Source organism: Zootoca vivipara, chromosome 7, assembly GCF_965207765.1.
Source record: "Zootoca vivipara chromosome 7, rZooViv2.hap1.1, whole genome shotgun sequence".
Lineage (NCBI taxonomy): Eukaryota > Metazoa > Chordata > Lepidosauria > Squamata > Lacertidae > Zootoca > Zootoca vivipara.
The window spans coordinates 91,288,318-91,308,691 of NC_142590.1; the positions used below are offsets into that span (position 1 = coordinate 91,288,318).

The 20,374-nt window shown below is 47.9% G+C and overlaps 1 protein-coding gene and 1 pseudogene across 1 annotated transcript; both read right to left on the reverse strand.

Moving 5' to 3' along the window:
- Positions 1-7,934: 7,934 nt before the first annotated feature.
- On the reverse strand, positions 7,935-8,141 carry LOC118089568 (U2 spliceosomal RNA; annotated as a pseudogene).
- A 3,235-nt stretch (positions 8,142-11,376) lies between these two features.
- On the reverse strand, positions 11,377-14,306 carry SRXN1 (sulfiredoxin 1). The gene is made up of 2 exons (XM_035123292.3): positions 13,804-14,306; positions 11,377-12,035 (listed from the first exon to the last, which is right to left on the reverse strand). Exons 1-2 carry the CDS (start codon positions 14,029-14,031, stop codon positions 11,832-11,834), a joined length of 432 nt encoding a protein of 143 aa, XP_034979183.2. The 5' UTR covers positions 14,032-14,306; the 3' UTR covers positions 11,377-11,831.
- Between the last annotated feature and the right edge of the window lie 6,068 nt (positions 14,307-20,374).

Below are 20,374 nucleotides of genomic sequence, written 5' to 3' on the forward strand. Positions count from 1 at the left end.
AAACCTTTCAATAGAGGACAATGAAAAAACATAGGTTTTAGAGAACCATTGTCCCTATTGCATCTCCAACAGTTAGATATAATTCTTTTCAAGCCTGTAGATAAGTCAGTCCAGCTTATCTGTGGGACAATGGTTTAGAATACAAGCTGAGATTCCTAACTGTTTAGCATCATTCCCCATATGAGAGAGAGAGAGAGAGATTCTGAATCCCAGGTGCTGGGAGAGAGTTATTGCACCAAGGTCCTGAGCCATGCCCTTCATTTCCTCTTATGGAGAAGAGGACGGTGGGCAGTGGAGGTTTTGTAAGGTGCGATGGTTTTGGAAAGTGCCAGAAGTTATGCTCAGAAGCGGGAGGAAGGTTTAGTTCCAACAAAGGAGGAGCGGTAGACGAAACTGATGGACCATGGAAATGGCTGAATTAACAAGCAGAATTCGAGACCAGGAGAAGGAAGGTTTTTTTTAAAGAAAGAGTGGGAGAAATTGGTGGAATATATGAAAAATCATTGTAAACAACTTTGAACGTTATCAGGATTAGATTAATTGAAACGGGGAGGGAGGAATAAATGAAATATGATAGAAAAAGAATGAAAAAGGAGTACTTGGAATATGCTGTAGAAAGGGGGAAATTATAATGAATCATGGAAGGAGGGGAAGTCGATATCATAGATGTGAAATTAAATACAGTGGTACCTCTACTTATGAATAACTCTACTTACGAATGTTTCTACTTACGAATGGAGCTCCATCCGCCATCTTGGATGCAGTTTAGATAGGATTTTTTCTACTTACGAATTTTTAGATAGGGTTGCTTCGACTTTTTTCTCCCAATGCATTCCTATGGGATTCGACTTACAATTTTTTTCTAAAATAAAAAAAATTCCTTCAGTAGCACCTTAAAGACCAACTAAGTTTTTATTTTGGTATGAGCTTTTGTGTGCATGCACACTACTTCAGATACTTTTTTCTACTTACAAATGTGTGTTCGGAACGCATTAAATTCGTAAGTAGAGGTACCACTGTAACGTAATTTGTTTCATTGTTGTAAAATTGAAAACGATAAATGTGTTTTTTTTGGTTTTTTGTTTAAGGAAAGGGTTGGAACTTCAGATAATGTTTTATTGTCTTTTTAAATATTTTGTTGGAAGCCGCCCAGAGTGGCTGGGGAAACCCAGATGGGCGGGGCATATTTATTTATTTATATTTATTTATTTATTAGATGAGCCCTGCTGGACAGGTGGAACAACTGTGACTCCTCTCTGTTCTCTTAGCAGTGAAAGGAAACCTGCTATGGGAAACCTGCCTTAAGCCAAGTTGGTCGACCTAGCGCAGCAACGAACGTAATAAGATCCTGCTGCATCAGGCCACTGGACCATCTAGTCCAGCATCCTGTTCTCACAGTGGCCAACCAGATGCCCCAATAGGAAACCCACAAGCAGGACTCGAACCCAAGACCCCTCTCCCCTCCTGCTGTGGTTTCCAGCAACTGGGATTCAGAAGCATTGCTGCCTCCGACTGAAGTTGTCTAAATGAGGTGCCATTGCGGCTAGGAGCCCACTCCTCCATTAATTTCTCCAATTCTTCTCCTAAAGCCACCCAAACAAGCTGCTCTTTTCATGAGCTTTGGCCCACCAAGCATGAAGAGAATTAGGAACGCGGGAAGTTGGCTTAAACTGAGTCAGGCCCACTGGTCCATTGGGCTCTGTACTGTCTACACTGGCTGGCAGCAATGGCTTTCCAGGGTCTGAGATCACGACTCCTTCCCTGGGCCTTTTTGGAGGTGCCATGGACTGTACCGGAGATATTCTGCACGATTCTTCAACATCAACTTCGTTGGACTGGTCATGTTGTGCGGATGCCTGATGATCGTCTTCCAAAGCAACTACTCTATTCCGAACTTAAAAATGGAAAGCGTAATGCTGGTGGTCAACCAAAGAGGTTTAAAGACTCTCTCTAAAAATCTAATCTAAAAAAAGTAGTATAAACACTGACAACTGGCCTGCGAGCGCTCCAGTTGGAGAACAGCCTTTACGAAAGGTGTTGTGGGCTTTGAAGACACTCGAACTCAGGACGCAAGGGAGAAACGTGCTAAGAGGAAGGCACGCTTGGCAAATCCACACCGTGATCAACTCCCACCCGGAAACCAATGTCCCCACTGTGGAAGGACGTGTGGATCCAGAATTGGCCTCCACAGTCATTTACGGACTCATTGTTAAAACCGTGTTTATGGAAGACAATCTTACCTGGCCACAAGTGATCGGCGAAGAAGAAAGACAATCTTCCCCTTGATGCGCGAAATAACCTGAAATATTTGCTTGCTGAGAACAGGGATCGGGGAGATGAAACTGGAGAGTATGAGGCTTAACCCTTTGCTCTTGGTCTGGGGGGCCCCCAGGGGATAGCAGTGTCTGTGCACATGTTTGCGAGCGCAGTGGTTGCGGTGATTAACATGTCTCATTTCCAGCCCACGCAGATGAGTTGCCGTCTCGGTGCAAGGGAAATACCGGGTGCTGGGGAGGGGGCTGTGCTGCTGCTCTTTCCCCCCTCCAGAGACGCCTGCGGTTGCTGGAGCCATTCTTACCCAGACTATTGGTGTTGCTGCAAAACACACACCTGTGACATATAAAACGTAACTCAGCTCTGCGCCTGCTCCCCCCCCCCCATTTTCATTCCTCAACTGGAAACTGGATCTCAGCTAAGAAACTCTGAAAGGAGCAGCAGACTCGCACTCATACCGGATTGCTCTGTGGGAGGGCGGAAACTTTCATCTCTGAACATCTCTTTGAACACCTGACACCTGCGGGCACCTGTTTGCAACAATATCTCCTTTTTATAACCATATTAAAAGTTGCTGTTCGTCTGTCACTTAATTTCAGAGCCATTTACAGCCAAATGAATATCGAAAACCCGCAAGACGGCGTCTGATGGAACAGCCTCTCCCAGCCAAGTGTGGATGGGAGCTGCGGTCAGAGCATGTGATGACATAAGGAACGGCTCTCACAAGCCCGAGGTTTGGAAATAGAGGGAATCCTAGCATAAGCGTACGGGCCTAAGTCAAGCCTGCTGGATCAGGCCCAGGGACCTGTTCTCACGGTGGCCATTGAGATGCCTGTGGAAAAGCAACACACAGGAATCTGAGCATAAGAGCAGGACTTTTGGTGTTGCATAAGGCCAGTGCTGGATTTACGTATAAGCTAAACAAGCTATAGCTCAGGGCCCCACTCTCTTGGGGGGTCCCAAAAAAATTAAATGAAAAAACCAGGATGTACATTTCTAAAATATAAGATAAAAACAAATAAAATGAAACCTACATACAGCAACCGTGTTTTGTGTTGTGTAGGCTCCTATGATGTAAGTAATGGGCCCCGCCTGCTAGCCGGCTCCCTAAAATATCCCTCGTTTGCTCATTTCTATATATAGGGTGCCTACATGCTGCTATTTATAACTATTCATAGATTGCACCATATATTTACACCTATTATTATTTCATGTTATAGCAAGTTTCCAGAGACTAGATTATGAGTCTTGGTAAATTGTGTTTCTGAAGGAACTTTTGTTATTTCCAATGTGTTTGCATTATTAAGTTTGTTATGGATAAAAAATCATTTTTAGTTAGAGCTTGATGATTATTTCACTATTAATGTACAGTACTTCTTCTCCATTGTATTTCAGTTCAACAATTACTTTGATAAAATACATATTTTGTTATGTGCAAATGGCTTTAGATACCTATTAGGTCCACAAATTACCATATAGCATATATTCAACACAAAAGACTGTGACAATTTGTTGTTGACAAAGGACAGCTGGACATATAAAGGGCCCCATTACCTTTAGTAGCTTAGGGCCTCATCAAAGCTAAATCCGGCTCCGCCTAAAGCACCATTGAAATTTTAAAGCCCAAAGTCCTCCACTGACTCTCCATTAATTCCCCCAATCCCCTTCTGAAGCCATGTAAGTCAGTGGCTATCACCGTATCCTGTGGGAGGGAGTTCCGTAGTTTAACCATGTGCTGCGTGGAGAAGCACATTCTTTTTATCAGTCCTGAATCTTCCAACATTCAGCTTCATGGGCTGCCCATGAGTTCTATTGTTGGGAGAGAGGGAGAGAAACTTTTCTCTATATTTGCTTTCTCTCTGTGCCATATCTATAATTTTGCAAACTTTGATCACGCTGCCTCTTACTCAGCTTTCCTGTAAAATAAAAACTCCCAAACGTGGCAACCTTTCCTCAAACGGGAATCATAGCAAGATTCTCAACCTAGTATGGAAAATCAGCATGCCAGGGCTGCAGAACATGCCCCTAGCCTCCGCTGCCTGGGCAAGGTAGGGGCGCAGAAAGGTTGCGCCTTCTGTACTGCTGACATTCCTGTTGGAGAGAGAGAGAGAGAGAGACCACCCCTCCAGTTCACCTCCATTTTTCCACACCTGCCAGAGAAGCAGAGCTCTCCCCTCTGCTTGGCTAAGGGCTGAATCACAGATCGTTGGTCCAGCCCATCTGAGGACCCAGCGGAGGAAACCTGGAAGGCATTACACGGCTGTCTTTCGAGGAAGTCTCTCCGAGTTCCGGACCCAGGGATGCCGGTGAGCCACGCAAGATTAAGAAAAGAGAGCGGATCCCACAAAGGGCCTTTGTTCCTCTCCTGGAACAAATGGATTGGAGTTAGCTGAGGCCGTTTGTCAGCCTGTGTTGCGAGAGGAGTCCAGTTGCAGGTCATGCAGGGAAACAGGTGGGCAGAGAGGGAACATCAACAGAGCAAACAGAGATAAATAATGCCGTCCCTTCCCTCCCTTCCTCCCTGTGGACACCCAGAGCCGCTTGCCTGACCGCAATGCCAAGCCATATGACTCAGAGAAAGGAAGAGCTCCGGGTACATTCACGCCATAGATTCAAAGCCCTATTATACCACTTTGCAGAGTCGTGGCTTCCCCCAAAGGATTATGGGAGCTGTAGTTTGTTATGGGTGTCGAGAGCTCTTACTTAGGGGACCCCTTTCCCCCTCCCAGAGCTACAATTCCCAGAGTTCCCTGGGAAGAGGGATTGAATGTTAAACCACTGTGAGGTTGAGGAGGGCGCAAATGCACGCCTGGCACCAGCGCACGTCTGATCACAGGGAAACTTGTCTCCTTGTTGCCTTCTCCTGGGATTATTTCATTTACTAGATTGAATTTGCTTTGCCCCCTCTTCCTTCCCCTACCCTTTCCCCTTTCGTGTCGTAAGGCGTTTAGATTGCTTCATCAATGGCACACTTTGGGAAGCTTTCCAGCTGAAGAGCCGGGGCAGAAACGCTCTGTCCGCACACCCGAAAAGAATCCCCCATTCATCCTCCTCCTCCTTTTTTGCTGGACAGATGCCCAAACCCCCGGCACTTCCAGATAATAAGAGCTCAAAGGCTTGCCTCTAAGGCTCTGGAAGCTGCTGTTTCCCCCTTGCTGACGACAGTGCCCCCCTGTTTTCGCTGGAGGGGTGGGTGTGACCAGTAAGACAGAGACAGGGGTCTCTGTTGAGATAACTCCTTCGCAAGTGGTTCCTTTCGCAAACCAACAACCCCCCCCCCCGGATCTTTGCAAGAGGAAGCTTTTTGGCACGCCACAATTCTTCGGGCAAAATTTATAATCCTCCAGGGGAGCCGATGCCCAGGGTCTTTGCCTCCACGAGCCCTCGCAATGTTTCCTGCGGGCCGGAGGGAGGCTTTGATGCTGCGCGGGGAAGCCAGCGGTCTCTCTCTCCTGCTCAAGGGAAGGAGCCATCCAGTCTCACCTCCTTCTCTTCCGCCCCGCGGTGACCTCCTAAGGAAATGGCTTTCTCTCCTGAAGCACGTGGCTCCCGCCTAGCAGGATCCTTCATCTCTAACAGCTCTTGCGTTGCATTCATTCATTCGTTGCAAAAGGATTCCTTTGTTTCCTCCTATGGTTCTAGTTCATATTTCATTCATTCATTCATAACGCAAGGGAAGGCATGCTGCATCTAGGGCAGGGGTCGGAAAACTAAGGCCCTCGGGGGGCCGGATCAGGCCCACCTGCCTTCAGGATCTGGCCCGTGGACTGTCCGTGGATCGGCGTGGGGATTCTGTTAGTTCAGGCTGCACCATTTTCCCCCTGTGCCATTCCATTTCCCCCTCTCCGTCATACACACCACGGTGGCGCCTCCTCCCTCCCTCCTCCTGGCTTCTCCTTGCCCTGGCTAGAGGAGGAAGGGGGCTGGGCTGAGCTGGCTGTGCGCCACTTTAAGCAGCCGCTCTCCAGAGCCAGCCCTTTTCACCACTCATCTTCTCTCTGCCGCCACCGCTCTGGTGCTCCTGTGGGCCAGAGAGAGGAGCGTATGACCTCCCTCTGCCTCTACCCACGAGAAACAACAGCGGCAGCGGCAGCCCCTGGGAAGATATGCGCAGCGGCTGGGGCTGGGGGGGTGGGGAGGAGAACTTCTTGTTCCCCTCACCTCTTCTTTCAGCTCCCCCCTCCCCCAGTGCCACTTCTCTGGCCTGCCACAAGGTCTGAGGGACAGTGGACTGTCCCACGGCTAAAAAAAAAAAAAAAAAGCCAACTCCTGATCTAGGGCTCTGGAAAGGCCTGCATTTGGTTTCCAGCAATGGCAACCAGTATTTTGGGTGAAAGCTCACTTCTTTCCAAGAGTTCTCCCCTGGCTTGTAAAATGTTGGTGCCTGCACGCAGTGGCGTAGCATGGGTTGCCAGCTCCTGGGGCTGCGTGGCAGGAGGGAAACAGATGAAGTATGCATGCACATTCAACTGCCTAACAGTGCCCACATCACCCAGGAGATTGCAGCAGGAGGGATAAGGAAAAAAGAGTCGTTCCATTGCCTGGGGAGGTCACTTCCTGGTTTCCAGGGAGAAGCTGCTTTTAATGGAGCCCAGCGATGGAAGCAGCTGTATCGGGGCAGCACCAGGTGTTGAAATTTTGTGCACCTAACAATCTTGCAGCCAGGGCAATCACCCCTGTGCCCCCCTCACGCTACGCCACTGCCTGCACACATGCTCTTTGACACGGTGCCTCCTGGGAATCGTAGCTCCAAGAACCAGCCAGAGCTGAGAAATGAATGTAAGAAGAGCCTGCTGGATCAGGCCAATGTTCCACCTGGTCCAGCATCCTGTTCTCAAAGTGGCCAGCCAGACATCTGTGGGAAACCTGCAAGATTAAAGCAGCCCTCTCCCCTCCTGTGGTTCCCAGCAGCTGGTATTCAGAAGCACAGCTGCCTCCGACTCTGGAGGCAGAGCATAGCTATCCAGCTATCCAGCCCATGCTCATCAAAATATATCAATCCCAGATCGAGAGAGGTTAGAGATCCAGGTGGGCGATATTAGCCACACATTGAACGTTTGCAAGAGAATTGACCCAAATAAGAGAGGTAACTCTTCTGCTTGGCTGGGTAGCCTGGTCCACGAGTAATCTGCAAAGCTGCCTCCAGAGGGCACATCTCCGCTATATATTTATATAAACTATATATTATTTACATTTTCACTATATATTTAAAACACAGTGATACCGCTTTAACAGTCATGGCTTCCCCCAAAGGATGCTGGGAACTGTAGTTGATTAAGGGCGTTGAGTGCCGCTGGAAGACCCCACATGGAGCTACAATCTCAAGAGTTGTTCAGCAATCGATCCCTCTTCCCAGGGAATGCCAAGCCTGCAGGATCAGGCCAATGGATCGAGACCAGCATCCTTCTTCTCACAATGGCCAACCAGATGCCTTGTGGGAAACTCCCAAACAGAATCTTGAGCCCAAGTGCCTCTGCAGCTGGCATTCAGAAGCATCGCTGCCTTTGAACAATTCTGGGCACCACAATTTAAGGAGGATATTGACAAGTCGGAACGTGTGCAGAGGGAGGCAAGCAAGATAATCAGGGGTGTGGAAACCAAGACTTCTGATGAACAGCTGAGGGAACTGGGTATGCTTAGCCTGGGAAAGAGGAGACTGGAGGAGATGTGATAGCCACCTTCAAATATTCTCAAGGGCTGTCACATGGAAGATGGAGCAAGCTTGTTTTCTGCTGCTCCAGAGGTTAAGAACTGAACCAATGGCTTCAAGTCACAAGAAAGGAGATTCTGACTAAACATACGGAAAAACATTAAATTGATAAGAACAGATACTACACTTGATCTTAGCCAAAAGGCCAAGAAGCGATAAACTAACCATCTCAAAATTCAGACGTGCTTTTACACTAGCCAGATTGGATGTGCTGCCCTCCGCCGTACTCGAGGGCAGATTTCAAAAGATTCCAGCAGAAAAACGACTCTGTCCCTGTGGAACCGGCAACACAGAAACAGTGGCTCACATCCTTCTGTCATGTCCTCTCTACAAAGACTTGCGGCTCGATCTCATGACACCCCTACTTCTAACTATCCCAGGCCGCCCAACTGAGGCCACGTTGTTCTTTCTTCTATCAGATCAAAATGACCTGAGAACAACAAAAGTTGCCAGATTTATCGAGGGTGCAATGAGACTAAGGGCTACCTTTTAAACAACAACCATAGTCATATGATCTTTTTATCCTTGTTGTTTTTAATTCTATATTGCATGTATTTTGTTGCTATGGTTGTTGGCTATGCAAATAAAGTTTATTTATTGATTGATACATTCTACGGAAAAACATTCTGACAGCAAGAGCCATTTGACAGTGGACCCTCCTTCATTGGAGGTTTTTAAGCAGAGGTTGGATGGCCATTTTTCATTGATGCGGGTGGCGCTGTGGGTTAAAGCACAGAGCCTAGGGCTTGCTGATCAGAAGGTCGGCGGTTCCAATCGAACGACGGAGTGAGCTCCCGTTGCTCAGTCCCAGCTCCTGCCAACCTAGCAGTTCGAAAGCACGTCAAGTGCAAGTAGATAAATATGGTCACTGAAAGGACAGATCGTGAAGCTGTGGCTCCAATACTTTGGCCACCTCGTGAGAAGAGAAGACTCCCTGGAAAAGACCCTGATGTTGGGAAAGGTGGAGGGCACTAGGAGAAGGGGACGACAGAGGACGAGATGGTTGGACAGTGTTCTCGAAGCTACGAACATGAGATTGACCAAACTGCGGGAGGCAGTGGAAGACAGGAGTGCCTGGCGTGCTATGGTCCATGGGGTCACAAAGAATTGGACACGACTAAACAACAACCGCTCCGGCGGGAAGGTAAACAGTGTTTCCATGTGCTGCTCTGGTTCGCCAGAAGCGGCTTTGTCATGCTGGCCACGTGACCTGGAAGCTGTACGCCGGCTCCCTCAGCCAGCAAAGCGAGATGAGCGCTGCAACCCCAGAGTCGTCCGCGACTGGACCTAATGGTCAGGGGTACCTTTACCTTTACCGGAGGTTGGGCTAGATGGGGTCTCATCCATCTAGTCTACAATTCTATGATTGTCCCATCCTCTTAAATCCATACTGTGGAAGCGAGTGCCATAGTTTAATTATGTGCTGTGTGAGGACGTACTTTTGCTTAGCGATGCCCCTTGCTGCCGCAAACCATCGCCAATAAGCTCCCACTCTCTGCCATCTCCCACCATGCACAAACGGGGTAGGGAAATGGGGTGGCGGCTGAGTTTTGGCTCGGCCTTTAAGATTCGAAACAAGGCAGTTTCGTACGGAGAAACTCCCCACCCCCTCCCTGGCTTCCTGTTGCATCAGAGAGCATGTTGATCTCCCTTTTCAATGCAAACTGTCCAAGTGCGTTGCTGAGATCAAGACAGAATTCGGAGAGCAATCCCATAATTTCAGGATACTGGCGCCATCTGCTGGCGCTCTTAAGGGAGGCACTTCTTCCACATCAAAGACTCTCATATACTGTACAGCAAAGGCCATTCCATATGGTCTGCTCATATTAATTCATACATTGATCAGGAAATGGGGAAACATTTTACCACTGGAGATAAAAGCATGTACATGAACACCCAAAAACAATGCAATTCTAAGGGTCAGACTGTCTATGCACATTTAAAGCACATTTCTCTCCCACCCAAAATAATTCTGGGAATTGTAGTTTAAGGGTGCTGGGCAATGGAGGGTAAGCTACAGTTCCCAGGATTCTTTGGGGACGTGTACTTTAAATGTATTATTTCAGAGAATTTATATACTGTTTGATTGTAAAAACAACAACCCTCAAAGCAGTTTACAAAAAAAGATGATAAAATTATTGATACCAAAAATGAGTAAGAATCTAAAACTTTCTAATTGTTAAAATGAACAAAACAGAGATGAAAACTTACACCAGCTTTTTAATTATCTATGAAGCCTGGTCTAAAAAATCTTGTTTTTTGCAGGTGCCAAAAAGAGCAGTGAAGCCTGATGTCAATAAGCAGGGAGTTCCAAAGGATAAATTAAACTCGACACTAAAAGGTACGAGTTTTCACAAATGCGGGAATGCACAGCTTTGATTTGTGCAGGAGTTATTTTGCTTCCTGCCGCTTCTGAATAGGAGCTAGCAAGATTGCAGAACAGGCCAATCTCGGGAGCAGGAATAGATTTAGCCCAGGCATCCCCAAACTTCGGCCCTCCAGATGTTTTGGACTACAATTCCCATCTTCCCTGACCACTGGTCCTGTTAGCTAGGGATCATGGGAGTTGTAGGCCAAAACATCTGGAGGGCCGCAGTTTGGGGATGCCTGATTTAGCCAGTAAGCCAAGGCAGGGCAGGGCAATGAAGCCAGGTGTGGAAGCAACACCTGGAAGTTGCCAGGGCCCAAACACACTGGGAGGGTCCACTGGTGCCTGAACTCTGCCCCTCTGCCTGCCTAGTCCATGCGGTTTTCTGATAGCGGCAGAAGTAGCAGTGCTGGAAAGCTGCTCTCCATTTTGAATTTCCCACAATCCCATGGAGCAGCCAACATGGGTTGCCAGCAGGTAAGCCTATAGCCAGGGATGTAGTGTTGTGTAGTGGTTAGAGTGGCCTGGCAAACTAGGGTTCAAAGCTCACTGGGTGACCTTGGGCCAGTCGCTGCCTCACAGCCTAACCTACCTCACAGGGTTGTTGTAAAGCAGGCACCCCCAAACTCGGTCCTCCAGATATTTTGGGACTACAACTCCCATCATCCCTAGCTAACAGGACCAGTGGTCAGGGATGATGGGAATTGTAGTCTGGAGAGCCAAGTTTGGGGGCGCCTGTTGTAAAAGCACAAAATGGAGAGGAGTAGTGAATCCATGCGCATAAGCTTTGGCTCCTTGGAGGAAGGGTGAAATATAAACGTAATAAAAATAAATGATAAAAGCCTCCATGGTTATACCACCCCCTTCTTTCCCTGCTAAACTCCTAATGGGAGCAACAAGGCCTGACAGGGTGGGCAAAATCTTTTCACATAAGTTACGCATCTCGATCCCATCTCCCAGTCAAGAGACCCTCAAGGCGGCAACTTTTAAAACAGAATTAAGCAATTTAAAAAAAAAAAATCACTTCTGAGACATTTTCCTTTATTTGTTTATATGCTTCTTTTCAATCTTTTTGAAGCCTATTGTGAAAAGTCCATAAAAAGTGTTTTACGATATAAAAAAAACCACATTTTTTAAAAAGATACAAAAGCCAGATGGATAAAGAGGAGAAATTCCCTGAAGTAAAAAAACAGTGCCTGCGATTCAACAGTCTCCTTATCGGAAGCCTGCCATCCTGAGAGCAAAGCGCATCTCCTTGAGGACCGTACTAAGAAGAGCGTGGCTGGATGAGGCCGATGGCCCACCTAGTCCAGAATCCTGTTCTCACAGGGGCCAACCAGACGCCTGTGGGAAACCCGCAAGCAGGATTCGAACACAAGAGCAACTCTCCCCTCCTGGTATTCAGAAGCATTGGTGGTTCTGCCTGTGAAGCTCACAGCATCGCAGCCTTGCGAAGACCACTAGGTCCCAAGAGCATCCCTACCGCAAATCAGGCAGGGAGGAACCCAGGTAAGTGCGCAAGTCGCTGATGGTGGAGCGGATTATTTTAGCTGGGATGGTCTCTTTGCCCAGGCGCTTGTAGGCCGCGTAACGGTGACACCCTCCAAATGAGTAGAAGTAGTCGCCCCCTTCTCGGCCTTTGACCCAGAGAACATCTATCGGGGGCACACGGTCAGCTTCTTCCTAGGAATCGGAGGGCGAGAGATGGAGAAAAAGGTGATTCATAAATAAGGTAAATATTTTTTTTAAAAGGAAGCTGTCTTAGGGTAGATCCAACCCCCATACTGTTGTTTCCACCTCCCAGAACTACAATGTTTAGCCTGGAGAAGAGAAGGTTAAGGGGTGATATGATAGCCATGTTCAAATATATAAAAGGAGGAGGGAGAAAGGTTGTTTTCTGCTGCTCCAGAGAAGCGGACACGGAGCAATGGATTCAAACTTCAAGAAAGAAGATTCCACCTAAACATTAGGAAGAACTTCCTGACAGTAAGAGCTGTTCGGCAGTGGAATTTGCTGCCAAGGAGTGTGGTGGCGTCTCCTTCTTTGGGGGTCTTTAAGCAGAGGCTTGACAGGCATATGTCAAGAATGCTTTGATGGTGTTTCCTGCTCGGCAGGGGGTTGGACTGGATGGCCCTTGTGGTCTCTTCCAACTCTATGATTCTATGAATTCCCAGGCACCATGAACAAACTACAATTCCCGGGGGATTTTGGAGCAGTGCTTTAAATGTGCTCTGAAATGGCATGGTTCTGCCCTTAAATCACCTCAGACCCAATGGGCCTCTAATGAAGCTGAACATTAGAAGATTCACGACTGATTAAAGGAAGCACTTTTCCACGCAGTGCAAAGTTAAACTACGGAACTCACTCCCACAAGAGGCAGTGACGACCACAAATCAAAATGGCTTTGGAAAAGGGTTACACAAATTCACGAAGGAGATAGCTATCATAGCTACTACTAGCCATGGTGGCTTTGATCTGCCTCCCCATCTAGAGACAGTGATGCTTCTGAAGAACTTTAAAACACGATAAAAGATCGAACATTAAAAACTTCCCTTAACAGGACTGCCTTCAGATGTCTTTTAAAAGTCAGAGTTGTTTATTTCTCCGACATCTGATGGGAGGGCGTTCCACAGGGTGGGCGCCACCACCAAGAAGGCCCTCTGCCTGTAACTTCACTTCTCACAGGGAGGAAACTGCCAGAAGGCCCTCAGAGCCGGACCTCAGTGTCTGGGCTGAACGATGGGGGTGTAGACGCTCCTTCAGGTATACTGGACCGAGGCCATTTAGGGCTTTAAAGATCAGCACCAACACTTTGAATTGTGCTCAGAGACGCACTGGGAGCCAATGTAGGTCTTTCAGGACCAGAGTTATATGGTCCTAGCAGCTGCTTCCAGTCACCAGTTTAGCTGCCGCATTCTGGATTAGTTGTAGTTTCCGGGTCACCTTCAAAGGTAGCCCCACGTAGAGAGCATGGCAGTAGTCTCTGAGATTAAGAGTCTCATGCTCTCCCGACTGAGTCTTGAATATATGCTATATGGTATATATGCTTGAATATATGCTATATGGTATCTAAAGCCACTTGCACATAATAAAATATCTATTTTATCAAAAGTAATTGTTTCAGCTTATCTTATATTTCGGAAATGTACATCCAGTTGTTTTTTCCCTTTAAATCTCCCCCCAAGAGAGTGGGGCCCTAAGTCAGGCAAAGGCAAACTCGCCCCTCCAGATGTTTTGGGACTACAATTCCCATCATCCCTGACCACTGGTCCTGTTAGCTAGGGATCATGGGAGTTGTAGTTCCAAAACATCTGGAGGGCCGGGTTTGCCTATGCTTGCCCTAAGCGTATAGCTTGTTTAGCTTATACGTAAATCCGGCACTACGACAAGTGCGAAGATCAGGTTGACCCCTGAGTCTCTCTCCTTGTGTGCTTTTTGCCTGAAGCCGTACCTGGATGGCCCTCATGAGGCTCTCCACCTTGCCTTCCTCCAAGGCGGGAGGGATGGGTCGGATGATCACCTTCATGGGCACCTCGTGGACCGCGGCGATGTTGTCCGAATGGATGCTGCGCCCTTCGCTCGCCATGTTGGCGACGTTTTCGGCCCCGCAGCACCGCCTCCGCCTTCCCAGATCCACCCCCAGCAGCTCCCTCCAAGCTCGCGATCTCACTCCCCACATCCCGGGGCTTCTTATAACGCCGTCCGGAGGGCTTGCACCGGATCTCACCACCGCTGGGCCGTGGGGGTGGGAGAGAGAGAGAAAAAAAATAAGAGGAAGAGCAGGAGGAGGAGCCACAGACACCCCCCACCCTCCACTTGCTTGGGCTTCAGAACGCCTTGTGAACCCGATCCCCGATGCCGGGCTTGCAAGAGAGCCGGGATCCCCGCAGGATCCCGACGTCCGTTCCCCCCGCTTGTCCCCAATGGAAGCGTCCCCTCCGGATGACTCACACGCGCACGTGGGCAAGCGCTTTTCCTGGGCTGGTTCATAATTTTTTTTGGCTGAGTCACGATGAGGCAGCAGAAAAGTCGGCAAAGGAGGAAGCGGGGCGCGGAAGCAGCTGCGGCTCGATCTGGACCGGGGATCAGCAGCCCCGGAACCGGTTTCCACTCGTCCTGAGGGAACCGGGTGGGCGGAAGGGCCAGGGGGAATTCCTTCGTACGGGGGCTCGGGGAGAGCCCCGGCCCTTGTCCCCCAGGAGGGGCAGGCGGGTCGCTTTCGGCTGCCGAAACTTTCTTCTGCTGATCCTTTTGGGAAGAGGGACTGATGGTTGTTAGAGACCACTCTGGAAAGAATCGTAGCTCTGTGGCATCGGGGCTGGATCGCCCAATGGGCAGAGTAAACACGTGGTTAGGTCTCACAAAGCAGAGTCGCCAAAAATAAATGCGGTGATCAGGGCCGGATTTAGGTTGGATGAGACCCTAAGCTACTGAAGGTAATAGGGTCCTTTATATGTCCAGCTGTTTTTGTGTTGAATATATGCTATATGGTAATTTATGGCCCTAAAGCCATTTGCACATAACAAATAGGAGCCTACACAACACTAAACACTGTTGCTGTGTATAGGCTTTATTTTATTTGTTTTTTTATCTTATACAGTATTTTGGAAATGTACATCCAGGTTTTTCCCCTTTTAAAGTAAGCTATAGCTTGTTTTGCTTATACAGTATGTAAATCTGGCACTGATGGGACAGGACTTTTGGGGGTTTTTGGGGGGCAGAACCGACGTGATTGGTCAGTTAAGTATTTCTATTGATCTAGGGGCGCAGTTGCCCCCCTGCCGCCCCCTTGGCTACGCCCATGCAATTAGCCATCCTGGGGAAAATCAGGGGTTTGTTAGTCTTCCTTACACCCCTCCCCGCATTTTTATCCTCTCTTTTTACGCTTATCCCCCCCCCCCCCCAGCTGGGCAGGGGGCACCCTACTAACATAGATTGAAATAATGCGAGGAGATCAGATCCGGTCCTGTATTGCAAAGGACATGTTTGGACGCGCACTTCAGCATACCTGTGAGCTTTGTGCCATTTCAAAAAAATAAAAATTATTTTGCGGTTTAGTATTTTTTTAATTCGAATTACATATATGTGGGGTGGGCACCACAATCTTTTCAGCCCTCTAAGGTCTGGGTCTTGATCTGGAGCCGAGTGGCAGGGGTTGGAGCAGAGTATTGAAATCTTCCCTGCCCTGGATCCATGGTGCTTAAATTCCCGCCCCCCTTTCCAAAGTGCACCTTGTGATATTTATTGTGTCTCCCCCTTTTGCCTGCAACATAAATCCGCGCTGTTTGAAGTTTCTTAATCTTTCCCTTAGGCTTCAGTCTTTAGGGACTTCCTCAATTTTAACAGCATTAGGTGGGTAAATGTCATGTTTTATGTGCTTCCTGGTTTTACAAAGATGGTTGGCCCCTTTCACGACATCAGACTATTGCATTATGCTTCCTTTTTATCACTAAGAACGAGGGCCAAACACGGTGGTTGCTTGTTCATCTAAAGATTTCCCCTATTAGTCAAGAGGTCTAGCTGGTATTACAAATGTTTAACCTTCAAAATACCTTTTTGCTGAAGGATTGTTATGGAAGAACTATACAAGTTTTGGGGGGGAGGGAGGGGGGAGAGATAGATCACGTTGAAAGAACCTCTGTCTATAGGTTGAAGCTGGTTGCTGGGGACAAACTGTGTAGAAGACTTTGAGGGATCCAAAATCTCCATAATGAGAACATAATGCAGCTGGGAAGGTGGATTTGCGGGAGTGGGGTGATAGGGGAATTTGGATCTGCTTGGAAAGAAGTCAAGCTATCCTGGTGTTCTTCCCGAGGATGTATGCTGCACCATAAATTGGGCAATGTACTTTGCAGGGTTTTGTAACCGAAACCAAGTCAGCCCACACCCCTAGGTGGTGGGTGCAATTTTTGTTCTGAAAGGGAACATTTGGGTTTTCTGAAGCATGAGTCTATTCTTTTAAAAACAGGTGGTCTTTTCAGCAAAGGAGATGTGACAAGGGTGGGATAACTGATGTGATCCTCCCTGGTCTGGGGCCAGCTTTCGGTAAGCAAAAGTCTCGCCCTCTTGGGCTGGCCTGCGTCTTGGGCCTTTTCAGTGGTGCTTCCTCGCATTTGAGTCTCCTTAGGTGTGCCTGGCCCTGTGTCTATAGCTTTCGGTGATTGGTAAAGACCCACATGAGTCTGACCAAACTACGGGAGGCAGTGGAAGACAGGAGTGCCTGGCGTGCTCTGGTCCATGGGGTCACAAAGAGTCAGACACGACTAAACAACAACAAGGTTGGTGGCCGTCAGGGCCTCATGTAGCAAGGAGTTCTGCCGCTAAACAGATCTGTCCTGGATTTTCCAACGTCCCAGCTCGGATTCAGTGTTAGGATGACACACGTAACTTGAAGCTGAGGCTCCAATACTTTGGCCACCTCATGAGAAGGGAAGACTCCCTGGAAAAGGCCCTGATGTTGGGAAAGATGGAGGGCACAAGGAGAAGGGGACGACAGAGGACGAGATGGTTGGACAGTGTTCTCGAAGCTACGAACATGAGTTTGACCAAACTGCGGGAGGCAGTGGAAGACAGGAGTGCCTGGCGTGCTCTGGTCCATGGGGTCACGAAGAGTCGGACACGACTAAACAACAACAACAAAGACCCCCCTTTTCAACATCTGTTTGGAGGAGGGAGAGGCCTGCTTAGACAAAGGGATAGTCCATGGGTAGGCAAACTAAGGCCCCGGGGCCGGATCCAGCCCAATCGCCTTCTCAATCCAGCCCGCGGACGGTCTGGGAATCATTGTTTTTTTACATGAGTAGAATGTGTCCTTTTATTTAAAATGCATCTCTGGGTTATTTGTGGGGCATAGGAATTCGTTCATCCCCCCCCCCCCCAAAAATATAGTCCGGTCCCCCAGAAGGTCTGAGGGACAGTGGACCAGCCACCTGCTGAAAAAGTTTGCTGACCCCTGGATTAGTTGCTGCAGCTATTAATAAACTGAATTATTTGAAGAGTTGTTTTGCTGTATTTTAAGGCCTGTGTTATTTCATGAATGCTTTTTAAACTTCCTTGATTCGGTTGTAAGTTGCCCTCTTGGTTGTGCTAATGGTGGGACAGCAATAATCAGAATAAATATGTACAGAGCTTTGTGCTTGCCCCTGCTCTCTCCCCCCCCCCAACTCTACCAATTCAAACACAAACAACACAATTCTGTAGCAGAAGAAGGCCCTTTTTTATTATCCCTGAAATGCGTTTTACAATACTGCAGGTAGTTTCATCTGGGGGGAGATTTGTGTCTCTTCCCTGTGATCTGTCCAGTTCAAAATCTGGCAGGAAAAACAAACAAACTCTATCATGCAGAGAAAATTATTGCTGTCTTATCTTATTTACAGTATAAACACTGACGAGGATCTGGGTTGACCTTGATCGTTCCCAGTGCAAAAAGCAACAGGCAAGAAACCAGGAAACCTTCGTTTGCAGGAAGAAGCTTTCTGCTGCTTGTTGCTCATGTCAGAGGGAGGTGGGGTTTGTTCGTTTTTTGTAACGAAATGATAGCTATGATGAAATAATGTATCCATCACATGGATGCTGCTTTGAGTGTGCATGTGCAAGCAGAGGAATATGGTGGTGCTGAAGCAATGTGCAGAATTCCAAAAGTGTCGCCATGGCACCTAAGAAGACATTAGCAGTAGCTTGAGCCTCTGCATGTTTTAAGTTGTGCTATTTGTGCCCCGCTGGGGAAATTGCAAATGATTATTGTATACAGCCTTTCCCCACTCCTTGGTGGGAACAGGTAAGACTTGCCCAAGCCCTAAGAGGAGGAAAAAGGTAGGATAATGCCTGTATCGCGGTCCCCGTAACCCATACAGTACGGCCAGCCTGCACCAAAGATTCCCTCCCAGTCAGTGTGTAGTGAGCTGCTGGGGGAGCAAAACCCTTGTGTGCTGCTGCTGCTGTTGTTGGAAGGGGGGGAAGAAACCTGGGGGGGGGAAGCAAGACCTGTGGTGGGGCAGAGATGGGGAGAAGCAGCTCTGTGGGGCAGAGAGAGGAGAACAAACCATGTCTCAAGTGAACATATCAAGTTCGAATTGTAGCAAAACTGCTTTTCCACCATTCACACATTCCTGCTCCTACAGAACGGTCATTTTCAAACTTTGGGTAGCTGAGGCACACTTTTCCCCTGAATTAAAATTGGAAGCACATGGTTTGTTTGTTTTTTACACACACCCTCAAAAGTGTTTGCTTTTTTTGAGCATGTAACAGGGTTCCTTTTCCCTCAGAGGGGCGATGTTCCCCTTCCCATATAAAGTCACCGGTCTGAGTGCAGCTCCAAGTGCTCTTGGGGCAGAGACTCACGCAGAGAAAAGAGGCAACCTGGATTCTTTGAGCTCACGGGAGCCTTTGATTATTAGATACCCCCCACTTTAACCCTCTTGTGATGCATTAATGTGTTTTGGCTCACCAGCGGAGGTTAGAACCCCAGGAGAATGTATGGGATTTGTGGCTTGTGGAAGAAGGCTGCATTCCAAAGGTGGAGGGGATGTGTTGATGGTTGTGGCATTTGGCGCACCTCTTCTAACAACAAATAGAACAGTTTTCTTGGGCAACTGAGGTGACCGTTGCCGAGATGTATCCGTTGTCCTGCAAGATGGCTCATTGGGTCAGAGGTAGAAAATCGGAGGTGTCACAAAAAGCAGATGAATCTTTTGTCACATTCATTTTTGGGGGGCCTTTCCCTTTCCCCAGAGACTTATATGTCCATATCTGGAAGACACGATGTTATTTATGTACTGTTGTCAGCAGCGCCGAAAAGTTTTAAGCACATGCAAAATGGCAGAGGCTGGAGATGCAACGTTCACCTGGAGAGTTTGCATAGAAACGGCTGTTGCTTCCCATCACCTGGAATTGCAGCCCACAGAAGAGCCGACGTTTCTCATCAGTGAGGAAGAAGACATGATGGAACAATGTTGCCTTTGAACAGGTCTTGCACAGCCCAAAACACAGTCTGTTCCGAAGGGGGCAACAGCACTGAAAAATTATCTTCTGAAACATTCTACTTCCCGCATGGCTTCTACTCATTCGGCTGAGTGTAGAGTTCTGTGCCCGCCTACCTTTTTTCCATTAAAAAATCCATCACTATATCAGCAAAATATAAATGTCATTTAATGAGGAGTTGCCCCCTCCTGGTTCTTAACTCTTGTTTTAGGCTGGAGATGATGGCTAGGGAGAGAACTGATGGTTGTTTGAGAAAGACTTTGGTTCCCAGAGCAGGCCCGCATTTATTTTGTCCTGCTTTTCGTTTGAGAAAACTGGTGCCAGATATTGGCTGTGAGAGAGAGCTGGCCATCAGGAAATCTCCGTCTGAAATATTGCCTCTGTGGCGAGCTGCCTAGGTGACTTTTAGCTGCCTCCACACTGTCACTATTTTGCAGGAAGAGTTCTAGTGCATACCAGAAATTTCGGTTTGCGCAGTTAAGGTGGATTAAAGCGCTCTTGCCACCTTAGCGCGACAAATGCGCTTTAAAAGCAAACAGTTTGCACTTCGGGAAGTAATGGCGAAATGCTGTGAAAAGTGTGGTATGAGCTAACACATGGAGATGTAAATATTCCCACAAGCAGATGAGGATGAATGCAGGACGAATGCTCATGTCATATAGCCTCACCACAAACAATTCAGATTGCTCTGTAGAGACTGCGTACAATCTACCTTTCCCCATAAGCTTTGTGCAAGCAAGTCAGGACACATGTTCAATAAACAGGTCATCTGAGGAAGCCCTGCATTCTCTTTCAGTCCCCCCCCCCATCCCAGGGGCAGCATCTGGCTAACCTTAGGAGCCACAGCGCAATGAAATAGGGTATATTTTGATGCATGTGAATATTCAAAGTTCAGTTCCCATCATCCAACAACCATCTCTAACACAGGTCAAAGTAAATCGGCGATTCCTCCTTACAAATGGATTCCCCCACTCTGAAAACAGCTGCTGCCGCCACAGAACTACAATATGCCTTCAGCTTCTGTGACAATGGTGTAGCTGCAA

Bases quoted from the DNA above. Each gene is read 5' to 3' on its own strand.
- SRXN1 (XM_035123292.3), bottom strand. From the start codon at position 14,031: ATGTGGGGAGTGAGATCGCGAGCTTGGAGGGAGCTGCTGGGGGTGGAT. The intron at 12,036-13,803 runs GTACGGCTTCAG...TCCGATTCCTAG, and splicing joins GCCTCATGAGGGCCATCCAG to GAAGAAGCTGACCGTGTGCC.